The 22,253-nt window shown below is 47.4% G+C and overlaps 1 protein-coding gene across 4 annotated transcripts in view; it reads left to right on the top strand.

Annotated features, from left to right (window-relative positions):
* Positions 1-22,014, top strand: part of UNC45B (unc-45 myosin chaperone B) — a 33,685-nt gene extending 11,671 nt beyond the window's left edge. For all 4 annotated transcript variants that reach the window (XM_072747702.1, XM_025996134.2, XM_072747700.1 and 1 more), the window contains 14 exons: positions 66-234; positions 3,421-3,591; positions 5,455-5,626; positions 6,834-7,134; positions 7,926-8,020; positions 8,214-8,355; positions 9,144-9,284; positions 11,124-11,251; positions 12,444-12,510; positions 13,510-13,623; positions 13,971-14,086; positions 14,960-15,077; positions 17,425-17,580; positions 20,596-22,014. In XM_072747702.1, coding sequence (XP_072603803.1) covers positions 66-234; positions 3,421-3,591; positions 5,455-5,626; positions 6,834-7,134; positions 7,926-8,020; positions 8,214-8,355; positions 9,144-9,284; positions 11,124-11,251; positions 12,444-12,510; positions 13,510-13,623; positions 13,971-14,086; positions 14,960-15,077; positions 17,425-17,580; positions 20,596-20,856 — 2,151 coding nt within the window. In that variant the 3' untranslated portion in view covers positions 20,857-22,014. The remainder of the gene's footprint in view (positions 1-65; positions 235-3,420; positions 3,592-5,454; positions 5,627-6,833; positions 7,135-7,925; positions 8,021-8,213; positions 8,356-9,143; positions 9,285-11,123; positions 11,252-12,443; positions 12,511-13,509; positions 13,624-13,970; positions 14,087-14,959; positions 15,078-17,424; positions 17,581-20,595) is intronic.
* Positions 22,015-22,253: the final 239 nt, after the last annotated feature.

Here is a 22,253-nt window from a genome sequence, read left to right as displayed (position 1 = left end):
CTAACCTGCACGACAGCTGGAAGAGAGGTGCAGGCAGCTGACTTTGGGTCTTGCTGTGGGTTTAGGCCACAGTGATTCTCCATGCAGTCCGGATAGACAGAATATGTAGCCTCATGGCAGTGGAGAACGAGGAGATGTCTCTGGCCGTCTGCAACCTGCTCCAGGCCGTCATTGATTCTCTGTCAGGGGAGGACAAACAAGAACATCGAGGGAAGGAAGAAGCCCTGGTTCTAGGTAGGAGACATTCTTCAGTGTTTTTCAAAGGGGTGAGGGCCGAGGAGAGTCAGGTGCCACTTCAGACGGCTCATTCCCTGTATGTGGAGGTGGCCTGGTTTATTTTATATTTATTTTCTAATTATAAAAGTAATAGAGCAGCAGCATCTTCAATAGCTTAAAAAGTGGGAAGCAACTCTAGTGTCCATGCGTGGGTGAATGGATAAATACAATATGGCATATACACACAATGGAATATTATTCAGCCTTAAAAAGGAAGGACATCCTGACATCTGCTGCTACATGGATGAACCTTGAGTGCAATAAACCAGTGACAAAGGCATAAGTACTGTTTGGCTCCACTCCTACAAGGTATCTAGAGTAATCTAAATCATAGAGACAAAAAATAGGATGGTGGTCACCAGGCTAGGAGAGGAGGAAATGAGTTGTTTGGTTTTAGTTATTATAGGACAAAAACGTTCTGGAGATGGATGGTGATAATGGCAGCACAACAATATGAATGTACTTAATGCCACTGAACTGTATACTTAAAAATGGTCAAAATAAAGGGCACCTGGGTGGCTCAGATGGTTAAGTGTCTTCCTTAAGCTCAGGTCATGATCCTGGGGTCCTGGAATTGAGCCCCAAGTCGGGCTTCTGACCCAGTGAGGAATCTGCTTCTCCCTCTCCCTTTGCCCCTACCTCCTGCTCGTGCTCTTTTTTGCAAATAAATAAATAAAATCATTCAAAAATGGTTAAAATGATCAATTTTATTCATGTATATTTTACTACAAGTAGAAGAAAGTAAGAGACTTACTGGAAAAATTTGGAAAAATTTAGAAATATGTAAAGATTAAAAAAAACCCACCTATAATTCCCCTCCAGATAATCCAGATTATCACTGCCACATGTGTCTTTCCAGTCTCTTTTTAAAAAAGATTTATTTATTTATTCATGAGAGACACACACAGAGAGAGAGAGAGGCAGAGACATAGGCAGAGGGAGAAGCAGACTCCCTGCAGGGAGTACCATGTGGGACTCGATCCCAGATCCCAGGATCACGCCCTGAGCTGAAGGTAGATGCTCAACAGCTGAGGCACCTAGGCGTCCCTCCAGTCTTTTTTCTATCCATCCACATAAATACCGATTTAACAAAATTGGAATTTGGCTAGGAATAGATTTGTGTTTTCTTTTCCTTCACTAAGCATTATATGAGTATTTCATACCATTAAATGTTCTTTAAAAATATTCTTTTTTATTTTAAAAATCATTCATTTTTCATTTGTTTCATTTCAAATACATGCACTTATAGACTCAGGCTTTTTCCAGCACATCCAGGTCCTGGGCATGGTTTTAGAAGTTCCTGCTCTGCCTGGGAAGGTTCACTAATAGAAAGCTTGATTTTAAATATTTTCATTATATTCCATTGTATGAATATATCATAATTCACCAACCAACTCTATATCAGTGGAGATTTAGATTGCTCCTAGTTGCATGCTTATAAAAGGCAGTTCAGTAGCTATTCTTTACACAAAGTTATACTTGCATTTGCAATTATTTTCTTGGAATAAAATTCCTAGTAATGGGAATATAGGTCAAAGGCTATGAACACAACTGAAGTTTTCTCTCCATGTTACTTTTGGATTCCTTTCTGAGAGGGTACATGAATTTGTACTCTTACCAAGTGATGCTGATGGGGGTCCCATCTCCACTCATTCTCCTACCAGATTTGAATACTCTCATTTAAAAAAAATTTCCTATTCATTAGGTAAAAATAACTTCATTTGAATTTTTATTTTATTTATTTATTTATTTTTCATTTGAATTTTAAAAAATCACTAGTGAGATTGATCATTTTTCTTTATTTTTATTAGCCATTTGGATTCGTTTGTCTTCCAACAACCTGTCATATATCATTACCCTTATTTTTTCTTGGAGTATCAGTGTTTTTCTTATTGATTCATAAGAGCTCTTTGTAGATTAATAACATGAACCTTTGGGAGTCCTGGATTCTTGATGTGGTTCTGACTTAACTGTCATAATGGTCAGCAAGTCACATTCTTTTTTCTGTGCTAGAACCACTGGAGGGTCCCAAATGGTACACTTGTACAATTGGTGGTTAACTGGAGATGCTGGCCAGGACATCTTGGTTTTTCTCTTTGTGGCATCTCTAGTGGGCATCTTGGGTGTCTGTATGGTGGCCTCATTCTCAATGGACGAGCCCCAATGTGCAAGTGCTTTTAAGCTGCTGGGTGTGCTCTAAGTCACATGATTGACCCAGGGCCAGAGTGGAAGAGCATCCCCAAGAATGGGAACACTGAAAGGTATGGTGCACTGAGGGCCACAGCTTCCTTGGGAAGTTGAAAGTTGTTGGACATCTCTGCTAAGGAATTCTACTAGATACTGATTTAGGATCCATCTCCTTGTAGCTTCCACCCCACTTGACCCCAGTTCTGCTCTCTAGAGCATCATAGAAGAAGTCTATTCTTTTGCCTTCATGACACACCCTTATCTGAAAAACTATCACATCCACCGATGACTTTCCTTGTCCAGTTAGAGAGCCTCTTTCCTTCATCAGTCATTCATATGACATGTTTTGGAGATCCTTTCCTTTCTACTCCCTTCCTCCCTCCCCCCCTGCCTTTGAGCTCTAAACTAGAATGAGAACAAAAATCCCTAAGATGCAGTGAAGTCAGACAGGGAAAAAGCAGGAAAAAGCATTTACCTTTTAATCCCCCAGCGGGCAGGGAAGATCTGGCATCCCATCTGAGGCTTGAATTTGGGCTCCCAGTATGCCTGAATCTGCAGGGAGTAAGATGTCTGTAAGGAATATAAATTTCTTTTCTGGAAAACATTTTGTTAAATCAGTTTATTAAAAGCTACATGAAGTGTCCCTGGCTCCCTGCCAGTCATGCCTTGGAATAAAGAACTTTCTAAGAACCAGAGCTGTTCAAGGATGGCAGCAGGAGCTGTTGTAGAAGTCAGTGTGCAGCGTAAAGTGGCTGGAGGCCCATTGGGGGTATTGTCTAGGAACCTCCCTTTTTGGGGCTGAGATGGGCAATACTATATCTTCTGGGGAAATTCCAACTTCCAGGAAGCCATGGATTCCATATTTTCAGAACTCTTCTAAAAACCTCTGCCATTCCTGGTCCTATAGATCTGAGTAAGACCCTACTCTCTACTTACTCTTGTCCTCTCCTTCCTCAGACACCAAGAAGGACCTGAAGCAGATCACCAGCCACCTGCTCGACATGCTGGTCAGTAAGAAAGTGTCTGGCCAGGGCAGGGATCAAGCCCTGAATCTGCTCAATAAGAATGTCCCCAGGAAGGACCTTGCCATTCACGACAACTCGCGTACCATCTATGTGGTGGATAATGGTGAGGAGGTGGGAGGGTCTGGGGCTCATTCCAACCTTTCAGGGGGGCACCAGAATATCTGGCACTGAGCAGAAAGCAGAGGAGGTGTGGCCTTTGCCTAGAACAAGTCTTCAGTCCCACTGAAAAGCCAGGAAAAGGCATTAACACTTAGAAACCACCAACGGGCTGGTGAGGATTTAGATCAAAGCTCAGCTCTGAATTAAGGGCCTGAACACACACAGAAAATGCCCAAACATGCTGGAAAACACCTGGACAGAGTTATTTAACCAATGCGGGCAATGCCAAAGACAAACAGGACTCCACCAACCTTGGGGGAATATTCCTGAAGTCCCATGGTTGGCAAAATACTTCACAGGCTTTCTAGAAGGGAGAAATGGCATCAAGTGTCCTATATATAAGGCACAGTAACAAGGTTCTAGCAGACAGTCCCTAAATTTGTTGGCTCCAAGATATTACCCACTCTCCCAAATCCACTTTAATTGTTCAGGAGTCATACCTATGGCTTTATCATCTACTGTGATAAACTCCCACAGGTTTAAAAACATATAGAACCATCCTTTATTCTAAAAGGTTCAGATTAGCTTCCACCCATTTGAAATTTATCCTCTTTTGATATTGCATTTCCTCATTTGGTTTTCACAGATCTCAGCAAAGTGTACTTTAACAGATTACTCTAGCACTTATAAACCTCCTACCTCAGCACTTCCTTCCCTCCTCCACCCCAGTTCTGGTCTTCTCTGCATATATTTCAAAGGGTGAATCATAGACCTCTTTCTCTCTGTACTCGGACCTAGGTCCAACCACACAGTTAATAGGTAGGGTAGGTAGGAAGCAATATTTGTTACTCAATCAGAATAACATACAACTCAGGGGCGCCTGGTGGCTCAGTCGGTTGAGTGTCTGCCTTCTGCTTGTGTCATGATCCTCAGGGTTCTAGGTTGGAGCCCTGTGTCACCCTACTCAGCAGGGAGCCTGCTTCTCCCTCTCCTGCTTCCCCTGCTTGTACTCTCTCTCTCAAATGAATGAATGAATGAATGAATAAATAAATAAATAAATAAATAAATAAATAAATAAATAAATAAATATTTTTAAAAAGAGAGAATGTACAACTCTTTTACTTTTTTGGAGCAAATTACCACATCTGTGGTGTCACCACTCTGTCCTTATCGCACCTTCTGTCCTTATTACAGCTTATTTAATCTTCATACGACTGTTCCTTATTCCATTGTGAGTTTTTTGAGGAGAGGATTGTATTTTTTATTTCAGTATTTGCTACCTAAAAGGTGCTAATTTATTTCTTCACTTATTCCTTCATTTATTCAACAGATATGTAATGACTGAATTAGCCTAATGGGTAATAGGAAGTCATTGAAGTTTCTTCAACAGAAGAGAGAAGAGATAGTAATAATAAATAGCAAATGTAGCATTTACTAAATAAATAGTAAGTGTTTGTTGAGTGATAATGACATGTCTGGATTGGCCCTAGGCAGTTTCCATACATTATCTCATTGAGTCCTCAAATGCTCTGTGGTAGGTAGTATGGTTCCCATTTTATAGAAGTGAGGCCTGGGGAAGAGAGAATATCAAATAATATTTGGGGAAGGTTATACATCAACCCATAGAGGGTACATGTGAAAATAGAGGCCCACCCACAATGGGAGGTGAATTGCTCACCTAGGGGCAGAGTCAGGTGCAGAATGTGGGTCTCCCGGCCCCATACCAGTACCCTTCATTCTGGAAAAGCCATGTACTGCCAAAAGATATGCTGGAGAGAAGCTGGTGTTAAGACAACTGAAGAAGAGGGTGTGTTTGTGAGGACAGACCCCAGCAGAGATCTGACAATTGCCATCATCTGTCCTGAAGGCCTGAGGAAGATCTTGAAGGTGGTAGGGCAGGTTCCAGATCTGCCATCCTGCCTGCCTCTGACTGACAACACCCGAATGCTGGCTTCCGTCCTCATCAACAAGCTCTACGATGACCTGCGCTGTGACCCAGAGCGCGATCACTTCCGCAAGATCTGTGAGGAATACATCACGTGAGTCTCCTGGAGGTCTCAGGGAATCATGCTCTGTATTAGTTACCTATGGCTGTATAACAAATCACCCCAAAATGTAGCAAGAAGCTTGAAGTAATAGTAATCATTTATTATTTCACAATATGACCGCAGTTTGGGAGTGACTAGGTTGGGTGGATCTGGCTCTGGGGCTCTCATGAACTGACTGTCACACGTCGGCCTGGGCTGCAGTCATCTGAAGGCCTGCATGCTGGTGCTGGTTATTGACAGGAGGCCTCCATCCCTCCCGGTATGAGCCTGGCCACAGGTAGCTTGAGTATCATTACTGCCTGGTACCCAGAGTGAGCAATTCAGAGAGAACAAGGCAGAAATGGCAATGTCTTCTATTACCTAGCTTCAGAAGTCACACACGATCATTTCCGCCACATTCTCTTTGTAGAAGCAAGTTGTGAAGAGTGGTCTGCATTTAAGAGGAGAGAGTTAGGTTCTATCTTTTGCATGGAGGGGTGTCAAAATATTTTTGGACTTATTTAAAACCTACCACAAGCTCCTGAGGTTGAAGGAACAAATGTCAGCTTATCAAAGAGACAGAGAGTGGGCCCTTCTGTGTTGGGGTGGCTGCTGGACTGTCCCACTAGACATCTGAGCTGCTGGGAAGCCCATTGATGGACAGCGCTCGCCTCTCTTTGGGACTTCCCTCAGTTGGAGACAGCTGCTTCCTCCTCCCCAGGGCGGCCAGCATCCAATGCCCTGTGTGTCCCCCACCCCCACCCCCAGCTGGAAACAACTCTGGAGGGTGTCCCAGCTGTAGCACTCATCACAGGCTGAGGCTTTATGATGACTGAGTTGCAGCCCAGTGCGTCCTTCTGCCTCCTTCTGCTGAGGCTTGCTTCCTTCCCTTCTAAAACATGAGCTGATCCCAAGAGTTCTCCCTAATCAAAGTCCTTTGTGTCAGTCCCCATCCATCTGACTATGCTTCTTGGGGGGACACAACCCATGGCATGTCTGTTACATCACTCACCCTCACCATAACTCTGATTAGTAGTACTATACCGTCAGTTTATAGATCAAGATGCTGAGGCTCAGAGAGGGTCAGGGAATCGCCCAAGGTCACACAGCACATGAGTGGTAGATCCAGGACGTAAATTTGGATCTGTCTGCCTCCAAATCCCACATTCTTCCCACCCACCTTAGCCAGTTCTCCTGACCACCTTGTCCTTGATTTTAGGGGCAAGTTTGACCCCCAGGACATGGACAAGAATGTGATTGCCATTCAGACAGTGTCAGGGATCCTGCAAGGCCCCTTTGACCTGGGCAATCAGCTGTTGGGAATGAAAGGTGTGATGGAGATGATGGTAGCGCTGTGTGGCTCCGAGCGGGAGGTAGACCAGCTGGTGGCCGTGGAGGCCCTCATCCACGCATCCACCAAGCTCAGCCGTGCCACCTTCATCATCACCAATGGCGTGTCACTGCTCAAAGAGATCTACAAGACCACCAAAAATGAGAAGATTAAGATCCGCACACTGGTGGTGAGTGTTGGTACCAGACATGGTGGGTGCCGGGCCCCAGGGACACCGGATGAGTGAGGCGTGGCTCCTCTCCATGGGAAGCCCATGCTGTGGGGGAGCTTCTGCCCAGCCAGCATTTTCAGAGCAAACTCGAAAAAATCAGTTTGTTTCCCTAATCAGTTTCTGGATGGCACTGATAACCCATTTCAATTTTTCCAGTTTCATTTTATGGCAACTCTTTTCATGGGTCTTTTAGTTTGCTTGTAAACAATTACAGTGACAATTTGAGTCGTTGATGTGTTTCCTGTTTATATCAATTTTTAAGAAACTAATTATAGCTTCTTCCATCATGAGTTTTCTCTTATGGAAGGCATGTTTTCCATTTTTTTTTTTTTTACGTTTTCCTAAGAGTACAATTTCTCCTGGGTAAAATTCTGCATATCTGAATTTGTTATCCATGTGATCTGATTTCTGTGCTGGTTTTTGTGCTAGCATAACTTGCACCATTGCAGTTTCAGGTAAGATTAGTATCGTTTTGTGCTGATTTTCCAAAACAGCAGTGGAGCCAAAATGGTGGCAGCGGAATGGGGCAGGGTAAAGAAGTCCAGCTTCATGAGCATCTGCCCCATCCTGGAAGCCTCAGGGGAGGCATCTTGGAAGAGGTGACACCTGAGCTGAGTTCGGTAGTAGGCAGAGAGGTGTATCCAGGCAAAGACAAAGGGGCAAAGTGTTCCAGCCACAGGGACCTGTTTGAGCAGGGCCCTTTGTCTCCAAGTGTGTCTGACTCTAGAAGCATCTCCCTTCCCCCACAGGGACTCTGTAAGCTGGGCTCCGCAGGGGGCACGGACTATGGCCTCAGGCAGTTTGCTGAAGGGTCCACGGAGAAGCTGGCTAAACAGTGTCGCAAGTAAGGGGGTTCGACTTCCCCAGGCCCACCGTCTTCTCTCTGGGATGTGCTCTAGTGGATGCCGCATGGTGAAAGGTCCCCACTGCCCTGAAATGGGTTCACCCTCTTGACCCGAGCTCAAAGAGATCTACAAGACCGAGCTCGGAAGACCGAGCCACCCCCTTCCCCAGTGCTCTTCCTCTCCTATTTCCAGGTGGCTGTGCAATGCATCCATAGATACCCGGACCCGGCGATGGGCAGTGGAGGGCCTGGCCTACCTCACCCTGGATGCCGACGTGAAAGACGACTTTGTCCAGGACATCCCCGCCCTGCAGGCCATGTTTGAGCTGGCCAAGGCAAGCGTGGCCCTGACCTCTGGCCTTCAGGAAAGGTCTACTAGATTCAAGCTCATAGGGTCCTCTGCTGAGCCTGAGAAATGGGACTCCTGTGTCTTCATCCAGGCTCTGGCCCTACTGCCGATGTAAACCAGATTGGTTACTTCCCCCTGTCTGCCCTTCATTTTACCTGACCATAAAATGGGTGCTCGTGCTAATTCCCTGGTTCTTTTCCACCACCAAAAGGAGGAGGGGAAAGAGGGAGTTTCCACCGGGGGCCAGACCAGAGGTGTGTCCAGTCCCTACCCATCCCCCGCCCCCATCCCATGGCAAAGTATGTCGGGTTTGGGCATTTCAAAGAGGCACAGAGCAAGCAGCACACTCTGAGGGCTCCCCCGCCATGCTCTCCTGGGGTACTGTGGCTAGTGCAGGAGAAATGTCTGCCCACCCTGCGTGAGCAGAGCTAGTTCTGCTGTTCCCTCTGTGCCACCTGCTGTTGTCCACGCGGGGCTCAAACCAACTCACCCGACAGGTCAGAGGGCCGGCTTTTTTTTTTTTTAAGATTTTATTTATTTATTCATGAGAGACACACACACACACACAGAGGCAGAGACACAGGCAGAGGGAGAAGCAGCCTCCATGCAGGAAGCCCAATGAGGGACTCGATCCTGGGACCCCAGGATCAGGCCCTGCCCTGGGCCGAAGGTGGCGCTAAACCTCCAGCAACCCGGGCTGCTCCAGGGGGCCGTCTTGGAAGCAGAGATTTGTTCTAAAGTTTCCCCTCCCGTCCCCCCGCCCCATAACTGCAGACGGCTGACAAGACCATCCTGTACTCCGTGGCCACCACCCTGGTGAACTGTACCAACAGCTATGATGTCAAGGAGGTCATCCCGGAGCTGGTGCAGCTCGCCAAGTTCTCCAAGCAGCACGTGCCCGAGGAGCACCCTAAGGTAGGGTAGGGATGAGGCCGGGGTGGGGGGAGTCTGCGCCACCAGGCATCCAGAGAAGCAGAACGGAAGAACCACGACGTCGGGGTGCTGTGGGTGGGTGTGGGAGCATTTGGCAGAGGACGCCGATAGACTGAAGATGATCGTGGTCAATGTCTCCCACTAGGTGGCGCTCGTCCCCCCCTTAGTTTTAAGGGTTTATGTGCCTTGGGGGGTGAGGATCCAACCATCATACGTAGTCTGAAAAATCAAATGGGGCCATGATGAACGTTTTGCAATTTATGTTGTTTCATGGACATCAGACAGACAGTATATTTCATGTTTCCAACACTTTCCAGAGATTTCGTTTCCTGGGATATCTGGATTTCGGGATATGGGTGCTAGGTAGGAATAACAACGGAGAGAATGGGGCCAGGCAGCAGTAGCCCAGATGTCACAAATCCCCCAGAGGCCCTCCTCAGTGATTCCCTGCACTCAAGGGTATGCTTTGTCTGTGGTTTGAATTAGAATGTATATACATTGTATTTCCAGCCAGTGGAAGATTTAGATTTTTTTAAATGGTCAAAGAAGTATAACCACATTGGGAGATCTCTGGGTGGCTCAGGGGTTTAGCACCTGCCTTTGGCCCAGGGCTGATCCTGGGGACCTGGGATCGGTCGGGTTGGGCTCCTGACATGGGGCCTTCTTCTCCCTCTGCCTGTGTCTCTGCCTCTCTCTCTCTCTCTCTGTCTCTCATGAATAAATAAATAAATAATCTTAAAAAAAGAAAAAGAAATATAACCACATTGCAAAACAAACAAAAATGTAGACCCCAGAGAAAAGGAAATGACCACTCACCAATGACGTCATCTCCCTCTGACCACTGTCAGTGTCTTGGTACGCACGCTATGTTACTTAGCAGAGGCTGTTTTTCTCCGTGCATCTTTTTTCTTTTCATAGTTAGAATGTTTTATGCCCGATTTTGGGAAAATGCTTTAGGTGTTTTCCAGATGGCTATGCCATTCTTTTTTAAAATTTATTTTTATTTTTTAAATATTTTATTTATTTATTCATGACAGACACAGAGAGAGAGAGAGAGAGAGAGAGAGAGAGAGGCAGAGACACAGCCAGAGGGAGAAGCAGGCTGCTCGCAGGGAGCCTGATGCAGGACTCAATCTCAGGACTCTAGGATCATGCACTGAGCCAAAGGAAGACAGACACTTAACTGCTGAGCCACTCAGGGGCCCCATTTTTTTCTTAAGTTTTCGTTTAAATTCCAACTAGCCAGCATACAGTGTAATATTAGTGTCAGGTATAGAATTTAATGATTCAGCATTTCCATACAACACCCAGTGCTCATCACAAGTGCCCCCCTTAATCCCCATCACCTGCTATGTCATTCTCTGAATCCGTTTTTAAAGCTGCATACTGTTTTATGCAGGCAAGGCTGTATAGCATACTCTGCTGCTGTAAAGTTCAAATGTGGCTTCTAGAAATCACCCACAAATGCCAGCCACTTCCCACCCTCTTCGAGAATGATCTGTAGGGACTGTTCAACCTTGGGCCTGACTTTGGGTTTCCTTCACAACCCAATCCATTGTTGTCAACTTTATCTGCTCTCTATCCTCTCCCCCTCCTGCCTAAGCACCCCCCCACACACCCCCACAATGGAAAGTGAACCTTTTGCAAAGTCCTTTTTGGCGTGTAAGGTAACATTCACAGGTTCTGGGGATTAGGACATGGACATCTTTGGGGGCCATTGTTCAGCCTGCCACAAGCAGTTAGAAATGCACCACCTTTAGTTCCAATACAGATTGGTCTGGTGCCAGGTCCTTCCCCACAGCCACCCTTTTGTCTCCCCAGGACAAGAAGGATTTTATAGACATGCGTGTGAAACGGCTTCTGAAGGCTGGTGTCACCTCTGCACTCGCCTGCATGGTGAAAGCGGACAATGCCATCCTCACTGACCAGACCAAAGAGCTGCTGGCCAGGTGGGGCTGAGGGTATAGAGGTGGCAGGGGAGTAAATGAGTGAATGAGCCATTGTGGGGGTCTGGAGAGGAGATGAAAGAAGATGGGTATTGGAAACTGACATGGCAGGGCACCTGGGGCTCAGTCACTTGAGCGTCTGCTTTTGCCTCAGGTCATGGTCTTGGGGGCTGCAATTGAGTTCCATGTCCCATCAGGCTCCTTGCGCAGTGGGGGACCTGCTTCTCCCTCTGTCCCTCCCCCTGCTTGTGCTCCCTCTTCCTCTTTCCCTCCTTCCCTCTCTCTCTCAAATAAACAAAATCATTAAAAAAAGAAAAGAAAAGAAAGAAAAGAAAAGAAAGAAAAGAAAAGAGAGAAAGAAAAGAAGAAAAGAAAAGAAAAGAAAAGAAAAGAAAAGAAAAGAAAAGAAAAGAAAAGAAAAGAAAAGTGACATGGCAGGGCAGGTCATCCCTGGTGGAAATTTGCATAAGGAGGAAAGAGGTCACTGTCCATCCTGGTTACCTGGTTCCCAGGCCCTGTGTGGGACCTGCTATTCCAAAGATGAAAGGCACAGTTTCTGTGTACTGTGATGGAGAGGCAGACAGGCTTACAGTTAAAATATGATGCAGTGGGGGAAACGCAGAGGGTTGGTTGGGGTACGAGTAGTGACACCCACCAGCCAGACTAGAGGTAGTGGAAGGGCAGCCAGGAAGGCCTCCTGGAGGAAGTGACAAATCAGTGGAGCCATGAGGGGAGAAGAGGAATCACCCAAATACAAGAGAGGAAGGGTTCTGGGCAGAAGGGACAGGATCTACAGATACTGAGGACAGAGGGAGAAGGTGTGAATGAATGGGGTTCTCCATTCCATTGTTCTGGAATGTGGAGTGCACAGGAGGAAGTGATGCCAGTAAGACCAGAGAGGGGAAGAGGACCAGATCACAGAGGTCCTGGAGTGCATCCATGTTGAAGATTTTCTCCTGGTTGATGGATAGCAAGGAGCCATTTGTTGCCTCCCCACATAGGGATGGGGTGGCTCTTTGCAGCCCCTCTTGGCTTCACTTTCTCCCCAGCTCCTTCTATCCATGGCAGTATCCAGCCAAGGTGGCTAATGCCGGGACAGGTGCAGAACTTTCCAGGGCTTCACTGGGTCTGACTGGCTGGCCTGCTGATGCCTGGGGAGGGTGCACATTATGTGTCCTTTATCCTTGCCTTATAGGGTATTCCTGGCACTGTGTGATAACCCAAAAGATCGAGGAACTATTGTGGCTCAAGGTGGTGGCAAGGTAATTGGTGGGATAATGTTTGCCATCCTAGAAGGTGATCTACTGGGGAGAAGCATGTGTGCACATGCGCACGCTCTTTGCCTAGCCCAAGAATAATGCACCCCTTGCCCCAACCCAGCCTCCTGGAATACTGTCTTTCAGGTATCTCTCCTATCTGCTCATGCCTCAAACCAACTTCAGCCAGATTTTATGGTTTGTCATGGGATTTACTGTGGGATCCCCCTCTCTTTTTTTTTTAAGAATTTTATTTATTTCAAAAAAAAAAAAGAATTTTATTTATTTATTCATAGAGACACACAGAGAGAGACAGAGGCAAGAGACACAGGCAGAAGGAGAAGCAGGCTCCATGCAGAGAGCCTGACATGGGACTCGATCCAGGGTCTCCAGGATCACGCCCTGGGCTGCAGGCGGCGCTAAACCGCTGAGCCACCGGGGCTGCCCCTGTGGGATCCCTTTCATCCTCCTTGCTATTGGAAGGAAGCATGGTACAGATGCACAGATCATAGACTTTGCTGTAGAACACGTGTCTTTGAGTCCTTGCTCATTCCTTTTTTAGATGCATAGCTTTGGGCGAATTACTCAATCTGCCTGAGCCAGTTTCCTCATGTATGAAATGAGGGTGGGGAATCACACATTTACTCTGCAGAATGTCACAAGGATTATAGAAAATACACTTAAAGTATTGGCTCATAGTAGGCGCTCAATAAGTGGCTGCTGGGATGATTAGGTTTGCCCTAAGTCAGGGAGTAAAAAGTCAGTATGTTGATCCATTTATTTTTCCAAAAACCAGCAGGGTGGATGAATGGCGGAGAGTGTAGGCAAAGAAATCCAAGTATGCTGGGAAGCTGGAGGAGTGAATCCATGATTCTGTATTTAATCATTCTCTGCGATACTCAGGCTTGCTTATGTTGCAGAGGCAGACAACGGCTGGAAAGGAGGGAGGGGAAGAGAGGCCTCTGGATGTCTGTGACAGAGAAGTGACTGTACCCTCTCTTACAGGCACTTATTCCGCTGGCTTTGGAGGGCACAGACGTGGGCAAGGTGAAGGCAGCCCATGCCCTGGCAAAGATTGCTGCCGTCTCTAATCCGGATATCGCCTTTCCAGGGGAGCGGGTGGGTGCCGGGGTGGGTGGGATGGGGCAATGCTCCTAGGGGTCTTTCCCCTTGTTGCCCTAACCCCTGCCTGGGAGGGGGCATGGTGTGGTCACAGAGAGGGCAGTGAATTGGTGGTGCCTGGACTCTAGGCCTGGCTCTGCCCCTGACTTAACAGGGCTGTCCTCTTAGAAACTCAGTTACCTTGTCTGGAAAGTAAGGGAAATAATCCTACCACTCAGGGTCATTATGAAAGCTGAATGAGTGGGTGGGCAAGCATTTTGGAAATTCTAGAGCTGGGCACTGAAATTTTAGGGTCTGGGGGATTATAGTCTCTGCCTGACCCACTCCCTGACCCCTCCTTGCAGGTGTATGAGGTGGTGCGGCCCCTCGTGAGTCTCCTGGACACACAGAGGGATGGGCTCCAGAACTACGAGGCTCTCCTGGGCCTTACCAATCTGTCTGGGCGGAGTGACAAACTCCGGTGAGTGGGGTGGGGAGGGAGCAGGGGTGGAGAGAGGTGCCCCAGGAGAAGTTTGGTGGAAATTTCAGATACACCATCTGTGCTTCCCGCTGAGGACAGGATCAAAGATAACTGACCAGTAGAAACTGCAGTGGAAGGGATTCGAGTTAGCACCTAGTGAATGTATGAAGGCAAAGGAGATGACAAAGACACTTCTTTCTGACTAAAGTAGTAAAAAAGATACCCAGGGGAGAGGTAGGGATTCCTTCTTGGGAGCGAAGGGGTAGTAGAGAGAATTGAGTTGAGATTCTTTCAGTTGCAAAAAACTCAACTCCCAACTGGTTTAAGGATAAAGGGAATTTAATGACATATAAATAAAAAGTCTGAGGTGACCAGATGCAGGTGTGGCTTGATGCAGGCATTACAAAGCTTCCCCACTTTCCTACTTTCTTTTCTTCTCTACTCTCCCTACTACTCCCCACTTTCCCACTCCCATCCACTTCTGCCTGTGTTGTCTTAGTTCTCAAACGGGGTCTTCCCCTCTGCCATGAACACAAGGGTCGCTCCAGACTTCATATCTTCTTGGCTTCATGTCCAGCAGGAGAGAGAGAAAGAATTTCTCTTCTGCAGTGACAATACAGAAGAATCTCCAGCCTGGTGACGTGTTCATCCCAGACCCCATGGCTATGGCCAGGATATTATGGTGTCATTTAGTTTACACCCATTGATGCCCTTCCTGGAGCTGGTGGTAGGATTGATGTCATCCAGACTATGCTGGCTGAGGATGTAGGAGGGAACCACAAGCAGGGTGGAATGGCCCTTGGGTGGCCCAAAATGCCAAATGCCCACTACAGAGGACTCAGTGGCCACCCTTCCTCACCTCTCATATTCTAGGCAGAAGATCTTTAAAGAGAAAGCCTTGCCAGACATTGAGAACTACATGTTTGAGAATCATGACCAGCTGCGACAGGCGGCCACTGAATGCATGTGCAACATGGTGGTGAACAAGGAGGTGAGGTGGGCTTGGGACGAGGGTGGGGAACAATCTCCACAAGGAGAGTCCAGCCACAGGGCAGGGCCTGGCATGAGATTGGGGGTTACAGTGGTATTAAGGTAGCATTTTGCCAGAGTACCCAGGAACCCCCAAATCTCTCCTGGATTACAGCCCCCTTCCTGTAGGGACCCTGAGAGGAATATATGTACCAGGGAGACCAAGGAAAACATACAAAGTAGTAGTATTCCAAGCTGCGGCTTTGACCTCTCGCTTGAGCTGGGTGAAATGGAAGGTACCATTTCCCTAAGTTATTTGTGTCTGAATAATTTCATAGCAGAGAAGGATGTAAGACCAAGGCCTCTTCAAGGCCAGGAGAGGTTAGGCCACTTACATGTTTCAAAGTTCCACCTATATAAAAAAGTGAGGAAAAGCAAACACAGATACAAACAATTTTAGAATATTTTAAATGTTCATATTTAATGAACAGTTGCTGTTCCGATGGAAACTGCAATACACTAGAATTATGTTCTTCGCAGAGTAATTACAGGATTTATAAAAATAAAATGAGTTCAGAACATGCCAATGGCTTCGTGGTCCTGCAATGGGGATAAATGATAACCAGGTGGTGAATGAATGTCTTCTTCTTTTCATCCTGCCAGAGTACTGTTATGGCTGTAGGCACAACCTCATCTAAGGTATAGGGCCAAATCTGAGGCCCTTCATGGATGTGATGCCAAGTGGCCCTCCTGGGCCCTCATGTATGAGACTGGTTCCTCTCAATTCTTTTTTTTTTTTAAGACTTTATTTATTCATGAGAGACGCACAGAAAGAGGCAGAGACATAGGTAGAGGGAGAAGCAGGCTCCTCAAGGGGAGCCCGATGTGGGACTCCATCCCAAGACCCCGGGATCACAACCTGAGCCAAAGGCAGATGCTCAACTGCTGAGCCACCCAGGCATCCCTGTTTCTCTCAATTCTTAACTCAAGGTCTTGGATCTTTCCACTGGTATAGGATGAAAACTCAACCTATAAAAGCCTGTTGAAGTTAAATAGATCAATCAGTCGATCAATCTAAACAGGACCTCCCAGGGAGCTGGCCTGAGGCTGGCCCGGGTGGCTGGCAGCCACGTGGGAAAAGAGACTGTGTCCAAAGAAAGAGGAGGGAGAATGAGAAGGGGGAGCAGGCTTCTCCTGGGAACATCAGCTGCTACAACAACCAAAATCAAAATAATCCCAACCCAAACAGAATTTCATTTCTCACTCACCTCACTTCTTGCCTATGTTTGGATCCAGGGGCCTGCTTCCAAGCAATGACCTGGGATCCAGGCTTCTTCAACCATCAAGAACTATCCCCCGCTTCCCTAAAAAAAAGAACTGTCTCCCTCTCTGCCACTCTGGGAGTGGGTTCCATGTGAACGGGGAGACAGACCACGGGAAAGGCACCTACCTAGAGTACTCCGCCATGGTGCCTGGAGTGACACGTATCACTTTCTCTCATGTTCCATGATGAGAACTAGTTTACGGCCACATCTACATGTGAGGGGTGGGGAATGTAATCCTTTTGGGGTAGCTGCCTCCTAGTACAACTGTGCCCTGTGTACTGACCATCTCTACCATGCTCTCACCGCTGAGGACCACTACTCCAGCATCAGGGGAATGCAGGTGGAGATTTATAACCTGGGCAGCTATGATCGACCTTTGATCCTTTTAGAGCTCCACTTCTAGGAAACCCAAGCCAACAAAATGCCCCTTAAATTTGACCAACCAGATTTTACTCTGGAGCCGATGGTGGGGTGGTCGGTGAGCTCTGAGACATATCAGGACCCTGGGCTCTAGGAGGCCCTTCCCTTGGCTTTAGGGTCCTTGGGAAGCTCATCCCTTCCCTGCTGAATGGTACAGCAGCTCTCACTCTGTCTCCTGCTCTTGTTCAGCCATTGTGCCTTCAGGGACTGCAAAATCATTTTATGGCAGACTCTGGAGGCCCATCTGTTGTGGGAAGGACATTTCAGTCTAACCCCGAAGGGAAGTGAAACACAGACCTTGGGGCGACATCTACCATTCAGGAGTCCGTGCCTGCCCTTTCCCCTGGTGTAGACAACTGAATGCAAACAGGAGTGGTGGCACATGCTGTATGGAGAATCTCCTGCTCTCTTTAGCTTTTTAGCTGGAGGAACTTATAGACCCTTTCTCTAGCTAATCAGAGGAGACTTTCTGGGGTTGGGGGGAGGCTTGGGTGGCAAGCTGCTCAAGGGAAAGCTCGGAAGAATCTTGGGTCAGAGAACATGGCTTCAGATGCCTCTTTCCCTCTCCAGGCTGGCAGGTGGGGGCATTTGTCTCTGAGCCCTATACTTGCCTCCCTCCCTTAGGTACAGGAGAGGTTCCTGGCTGATGGGAACGACCGGCTGAAGCTGGTGGTGCTGCTCTGTGGGGAGGATGATGACAAGGTGCAGAACGCAGCCGCAGGGGCGCTGGCCATGCTGACAGCAGCACATAAGAAACTGTGCCTCAAGATGACCCAAGTGGTGAGAGCGGGCCCCGGGGGCAGCAAGGGTACTGCCTTGTGTGATCCTCTGTGGGGAGGCCAGCTTCTGAGGTAACACCTCCCTGGCCCCTGGATATCTGTTTCTATCACCTTGGAAGGAGAGTCTATACTATCTGGCTCCTTACATCCATTGTTGGGACTCTCCACGTGAGCTAACTCAGGTCCCTCCCATGTACTCTCACCCACTGACTTTGGTGATGCTTACAGTTCATTACTTCAGAATGATGACAAGGATGGCCACAATACTAACTACTGCCGTGGAGCCCCTGAGCTCCCCGAGAGGAACATGGACTCGGTTGGGGTACCATAAGGAGCTTGTGGTTTGGCAAAGAAATGGCAGATTCTCTTACATGAACATGATGATCAGATCCTTTGGTGGATCTGTGGCTGTCTCAGCAAAGCAGTTTGTACACCATCACAAACGTGGCAGTGCAAGGTGAAAATGTCTTTATTTCACCAAACTGAACTTAGTTTATGGGCATCCTTTCCACTGAAGACAAAAAAATGTAAGCAGCTCAAGTCAAATGTACTCAAGTCTACTTTAAAGGCAGGCTCTTGTTTATTTTTTTTTTTTAAATATTTATTTATTTGAGAAAGAGAGAGAGAGAGAGAGCTTGAGCATGCAGTGGGGAGGGGCAGAGGGGGGGAGAGAGAACCTCGAGCAGGCTCCCCGCTGAGCACAGAGCCCAGTGCAGGGCTTCATCTCTTGACCCTGAGATCACAACCTGAATGGAAATCAAGAGTCAGACACTTAACCCACTGAGCCACACAGGTGCCCCTGGCATGCTTTTTTGGATAGTCAATTCAAGGTGTTGTGTGTGTGTGTACGTCTGTGTTTGTGTTTGCATGTTCGCGCATGCCTTCTCTAAGATCCACGGGTGCTAATACTGTCTGGCACCAGAGAAGGGTCTCTGTCTGATGTAACTCATCTTGGTTGGTCCTTGGGTTTTAGCATTTTCCCCTAAGGCAAGTCTCTCAAAACTGTAAGTCACCTGGACGGCTGGCAAAAACACTTTCCCTAGATCTTCTGAATCAGTAGATTGGAGGTGGGGTGCTTCTGGCCTGGTGACTATGCTTTGAAACCACTGCCCTAAAGTAGCCTCTGCTGAAGTAACTGGTCACATAACTTCGGTCAACAGGCTCCTACAGGCCCTCTGTGACTCAGCCACTTACCAGACTTAGATGCTGCTCTAAATGTTTACGTTTATTAAGTTCTTCCATCCTTCTGACAACCCCATGTGGTAGGTATAGTTATTTTTTTAAAAACATATTTTTAATTTATTTATTCATGAGAGACACAGAAAGAGAGGCAGAGACATAGGCAGAGGGAGAAGCAGGCTCCCTGTGGGGAGCCTGATGCGGGACTCGATTTCACCACCCTGGGATCACAATCTGAGCCAAAAGCAAACGCTCAGCCACTGAGCCACCCAGGAGTCACTGGCAGGTATAGTTATTTTATCCCTGTTTACCAGATTGGAAAACTGAGTGCAGAGAAGTAACTAGCTCAAGACCACACCGCCAGGGAATTGGGCAGGGATTGGAATCCTTGGGGATTGCTGACCCTCTCCTGGTCACTTCTTCCTTCTTCCTGAGGGCCTCTGAAATCTTGGCTACATTTCTGTGCCTGGAAGCAATGGCACTGGACCTGTTATCATTTACCTGTCAGCATAAAACCTTCCCCTGAACTCTACCACGCTAGCTGAATTTTCATTTCCTTTTCTTGGGGTGGGAGACAAGGTGCAGTGTTTTAAAAATTTGCTTAGAATCCAAAAAGCCAGTAATTGGTCTTTTTCTTCCCTTCTGTGTGTGTCTCCCCATCTGAGAGTGGTGCATGTAGAAAGCTGTCCCCGTTGACAAATGGAGGGTGAGGTAACAGGTACGAGGAAACAAAGGGGGAAATCCTTGGACTAGTACCTAAAATCATCATCTCTGTCCATTTCTCCTTGGTGAGTTCTCACCATGCTCCAGCCCTCGTGCTAAGCTCTGTCCACGCACCATATCACTAAATCGTCACGATGTAAAGAAGTAGGTAGACCTGAGGACAGAGGAGCTCCCGAAACCTGGAAAGGTTAAAAAAGTTATCTAAGGCCATATTTGGTAAGTGGCTAAGCTGGGACCTGAACACTGGTCTCTCTGACTCCAAAACCCATACCAGTAACTGTTCTACTCTGCTGTCCATGTGTGTCTGCTGAATCTCTGAAAGTCAAGCTCCCTGGTTCTAGTCTTAGCTCCAGTTCTATCTTTTGGGATGATCAGATGGTCTGGAGTCCTGTCTTCCCTATGTACCACAGTTGAGCAGCTTCACAACTGGCAATGGAGAAGAGGGAATGGAGGAGGGATGGAGGAGAGGCTGCACTCCTAACTCCAGTGTTTGTTGTTTTTGTTTTTTTTAAATTTCTTTTTATTGGAGTTCAGTTTGCCAACATATAGCATAACACCCAGTGCTCATCCCATCAAGTGCCCCCTTCAGTGCCCGTCACCCTCCTGACTCCAGTTTTAATTCCAGTTGAAGTCAAAGCTGGTGGAGTGCAAGCCCAGGGCATGCCTGGAGCTCATGTCTCTAAGGGCCCTTGGGTTGGCAGAAGCAGGCATTGCCCATACGCTCAGGGTTAGAATCCTCCTTTCTGAACACTTTCCATCCCCTTCCAATCAGGCATGCAGTGGGCCTGTCCCTTTGCTTCTCCAGATGCTTAAAAAATAAATGGATGAGTGGGTGTTTATTCTCTACTATTTTTAGATGTATGATCATAGCTGAATTACCTCCCCTCCTTTCCTTCTCCTCCACTTGTAAAGTGAAAAGGATTGGATTATGTCAGGTTCCTTCTAGTTTTCTGATTCCCACCCTGGCTCTGCTAAGGAGGTGGGCATCTGCCACCTGGTCCCAATGGGCTCAGATAGGCATATGCTGAGTCCCATACACATTACCAGATACCTGCTTGCCTTCTGTTTCTTTCTGTCCTTCCACTGATTTCTCTAATCCTTCTCTCCCTTCCAGACAACTCAGTGGTTGGAGATCCTCCAGCGGCTTTGCCTGCACGACCGACTATCAGTCCAACACCGGGGCCTGGTCATTGCCTACAACCTGCTGGCAGCCGATGCTGAGCTGGCCAAGAAGCTGGTGGAGAGTGAGCTGCTGGAGATCCTGACTGTGGTGGGCAAACAAGAGCCAGATGAGAAGAAGGCTGAAGTGGTTCAGACAGCCCGGGAATGTCTCATCAAGTGCATGGATTATGGTTTCATTAAACCAGTGTCTTAGACAGGGGCCCACAGGGATGCTGGGGCTGGTCCTGTACTATGAAAAGTCCTAAGCTGGGAACTCAAGAACTGTCAGTTCAGCTAGAGATCTTAGAAGTAACAATGAAGTCTCCATATAAAAGAAAGACTTGAGTGTCCCCTGAGTTGTCAACCTTCCCCTTTGCCCCAGGAAAGTTTGGATGTTTCATTGGTTCTCTTGCTCCCTGTCTCCTTTACATCTGTCATGTTCCAGAAATTCTTAGAATAATTTTCATCTGTGATTTGGAAGACAAGTTGGATAATTCATTCTGTACCCATTCCAAAGGCCAGGATAATGGGCTCAATTCTTTGTATTTTGGAAAATGGATTATGTGGTAAGGTAGGACCTAACAGGTGTGTGAATATAAAGGTTAGTGTTATTGTATCTGCATGTTGAGCTGTGCTGGTTTTCAGAGACAGAACACTTTTCATTATAGCTCGTGAATACTATGGAAGTAACCCCAATGTCCAAAGAAAATGGATAAATTGGCATTACTGAAATTGCAATTTCCTCCAAGGAATGGCATCCATCTGGCCTCCTTGTATTTAGGAAACATTAAGGATTCTGGGCAGGAAAGCAGGCAGTGGTGAAATGAAGAAACTTCTGTACATTGGGGTTCCAAGGCAGATTGGAGGGAGGGTGCCCGTGAGAGCATCAGCTGGACTAAATCGCCTGGGAGCCCCCACTATGTGTGTAGTCTGCAGGAGGCATGGGTTCTATCAGCTTTCAGAGTGCAGCCTGCTCCCCTGCCCTTTGTCTTTGTCTTCTTGGGCCCCTTGGAGTTCTGGCAGGGCACCTGGCACCGAGCCTGGCACCGCAGGAGTGCCCAGGAAATACTTGCTTGATTTTGTTTTCCCTGAGCTCCCACACCAGTGCCTTTCACCATCTATAGTCAAATCCCAGCCCCCTGGAGGGCCTAGGAAACTCTGCCTTTGACACATTCACTTTAAGAATTTCAGCAATAAGGGGCTCCTGGGTGGCTCAGTCAGTTAAGCATCTGCCTTCAGCTCAGGTCATGATCTCAGGTCCTGGGATTGAGCCTGAAATCAGGCTTTCTGCTCAGCGGGGAGTCTACTTCTCCCCCTGCCTCTGCCAGCACTCAAGCTCTCTCTCTCAAATAAATAACATCTTTAAAAAAAAGTGTCAGCAATAAGATAAAAAGAGGAAGTGTGTACATTTGCAGAACCCCATGCTCTATTTCTTAACTCCCTCTTCCCACGGTGCCCACACACTTCCTTCCCTAGGTGGGGAACAGGGCATATCTGGGCAAGTCAAACAGGAACCCACCTGCTGGAAGTGTCCCCTGGGGTGAGGGAGCGAGCGCGGGAGCATCGAGGCCATCCGGGCCCACCTGCCATAGCCACCGCTGTTGTCCTAAC

Source organism: Vulpes vulpes, chromosome 2 (assembly GCF_048418805.1).
Source record: "Vulpes vulpes isolate BD-2025 chromosome 2, VulVul3, whole genome shotgun sequence".
Taxonomy (NCBI): domain Eukaryota; kingdom Metazoa; phylum Chordata; class Mammalia; order Carnivora; family Canidae; genus Vulpes; species Vulpes vulpes.
This window is presented reverse-complemented; position numbering and strand designations above follow the sequence as displayed.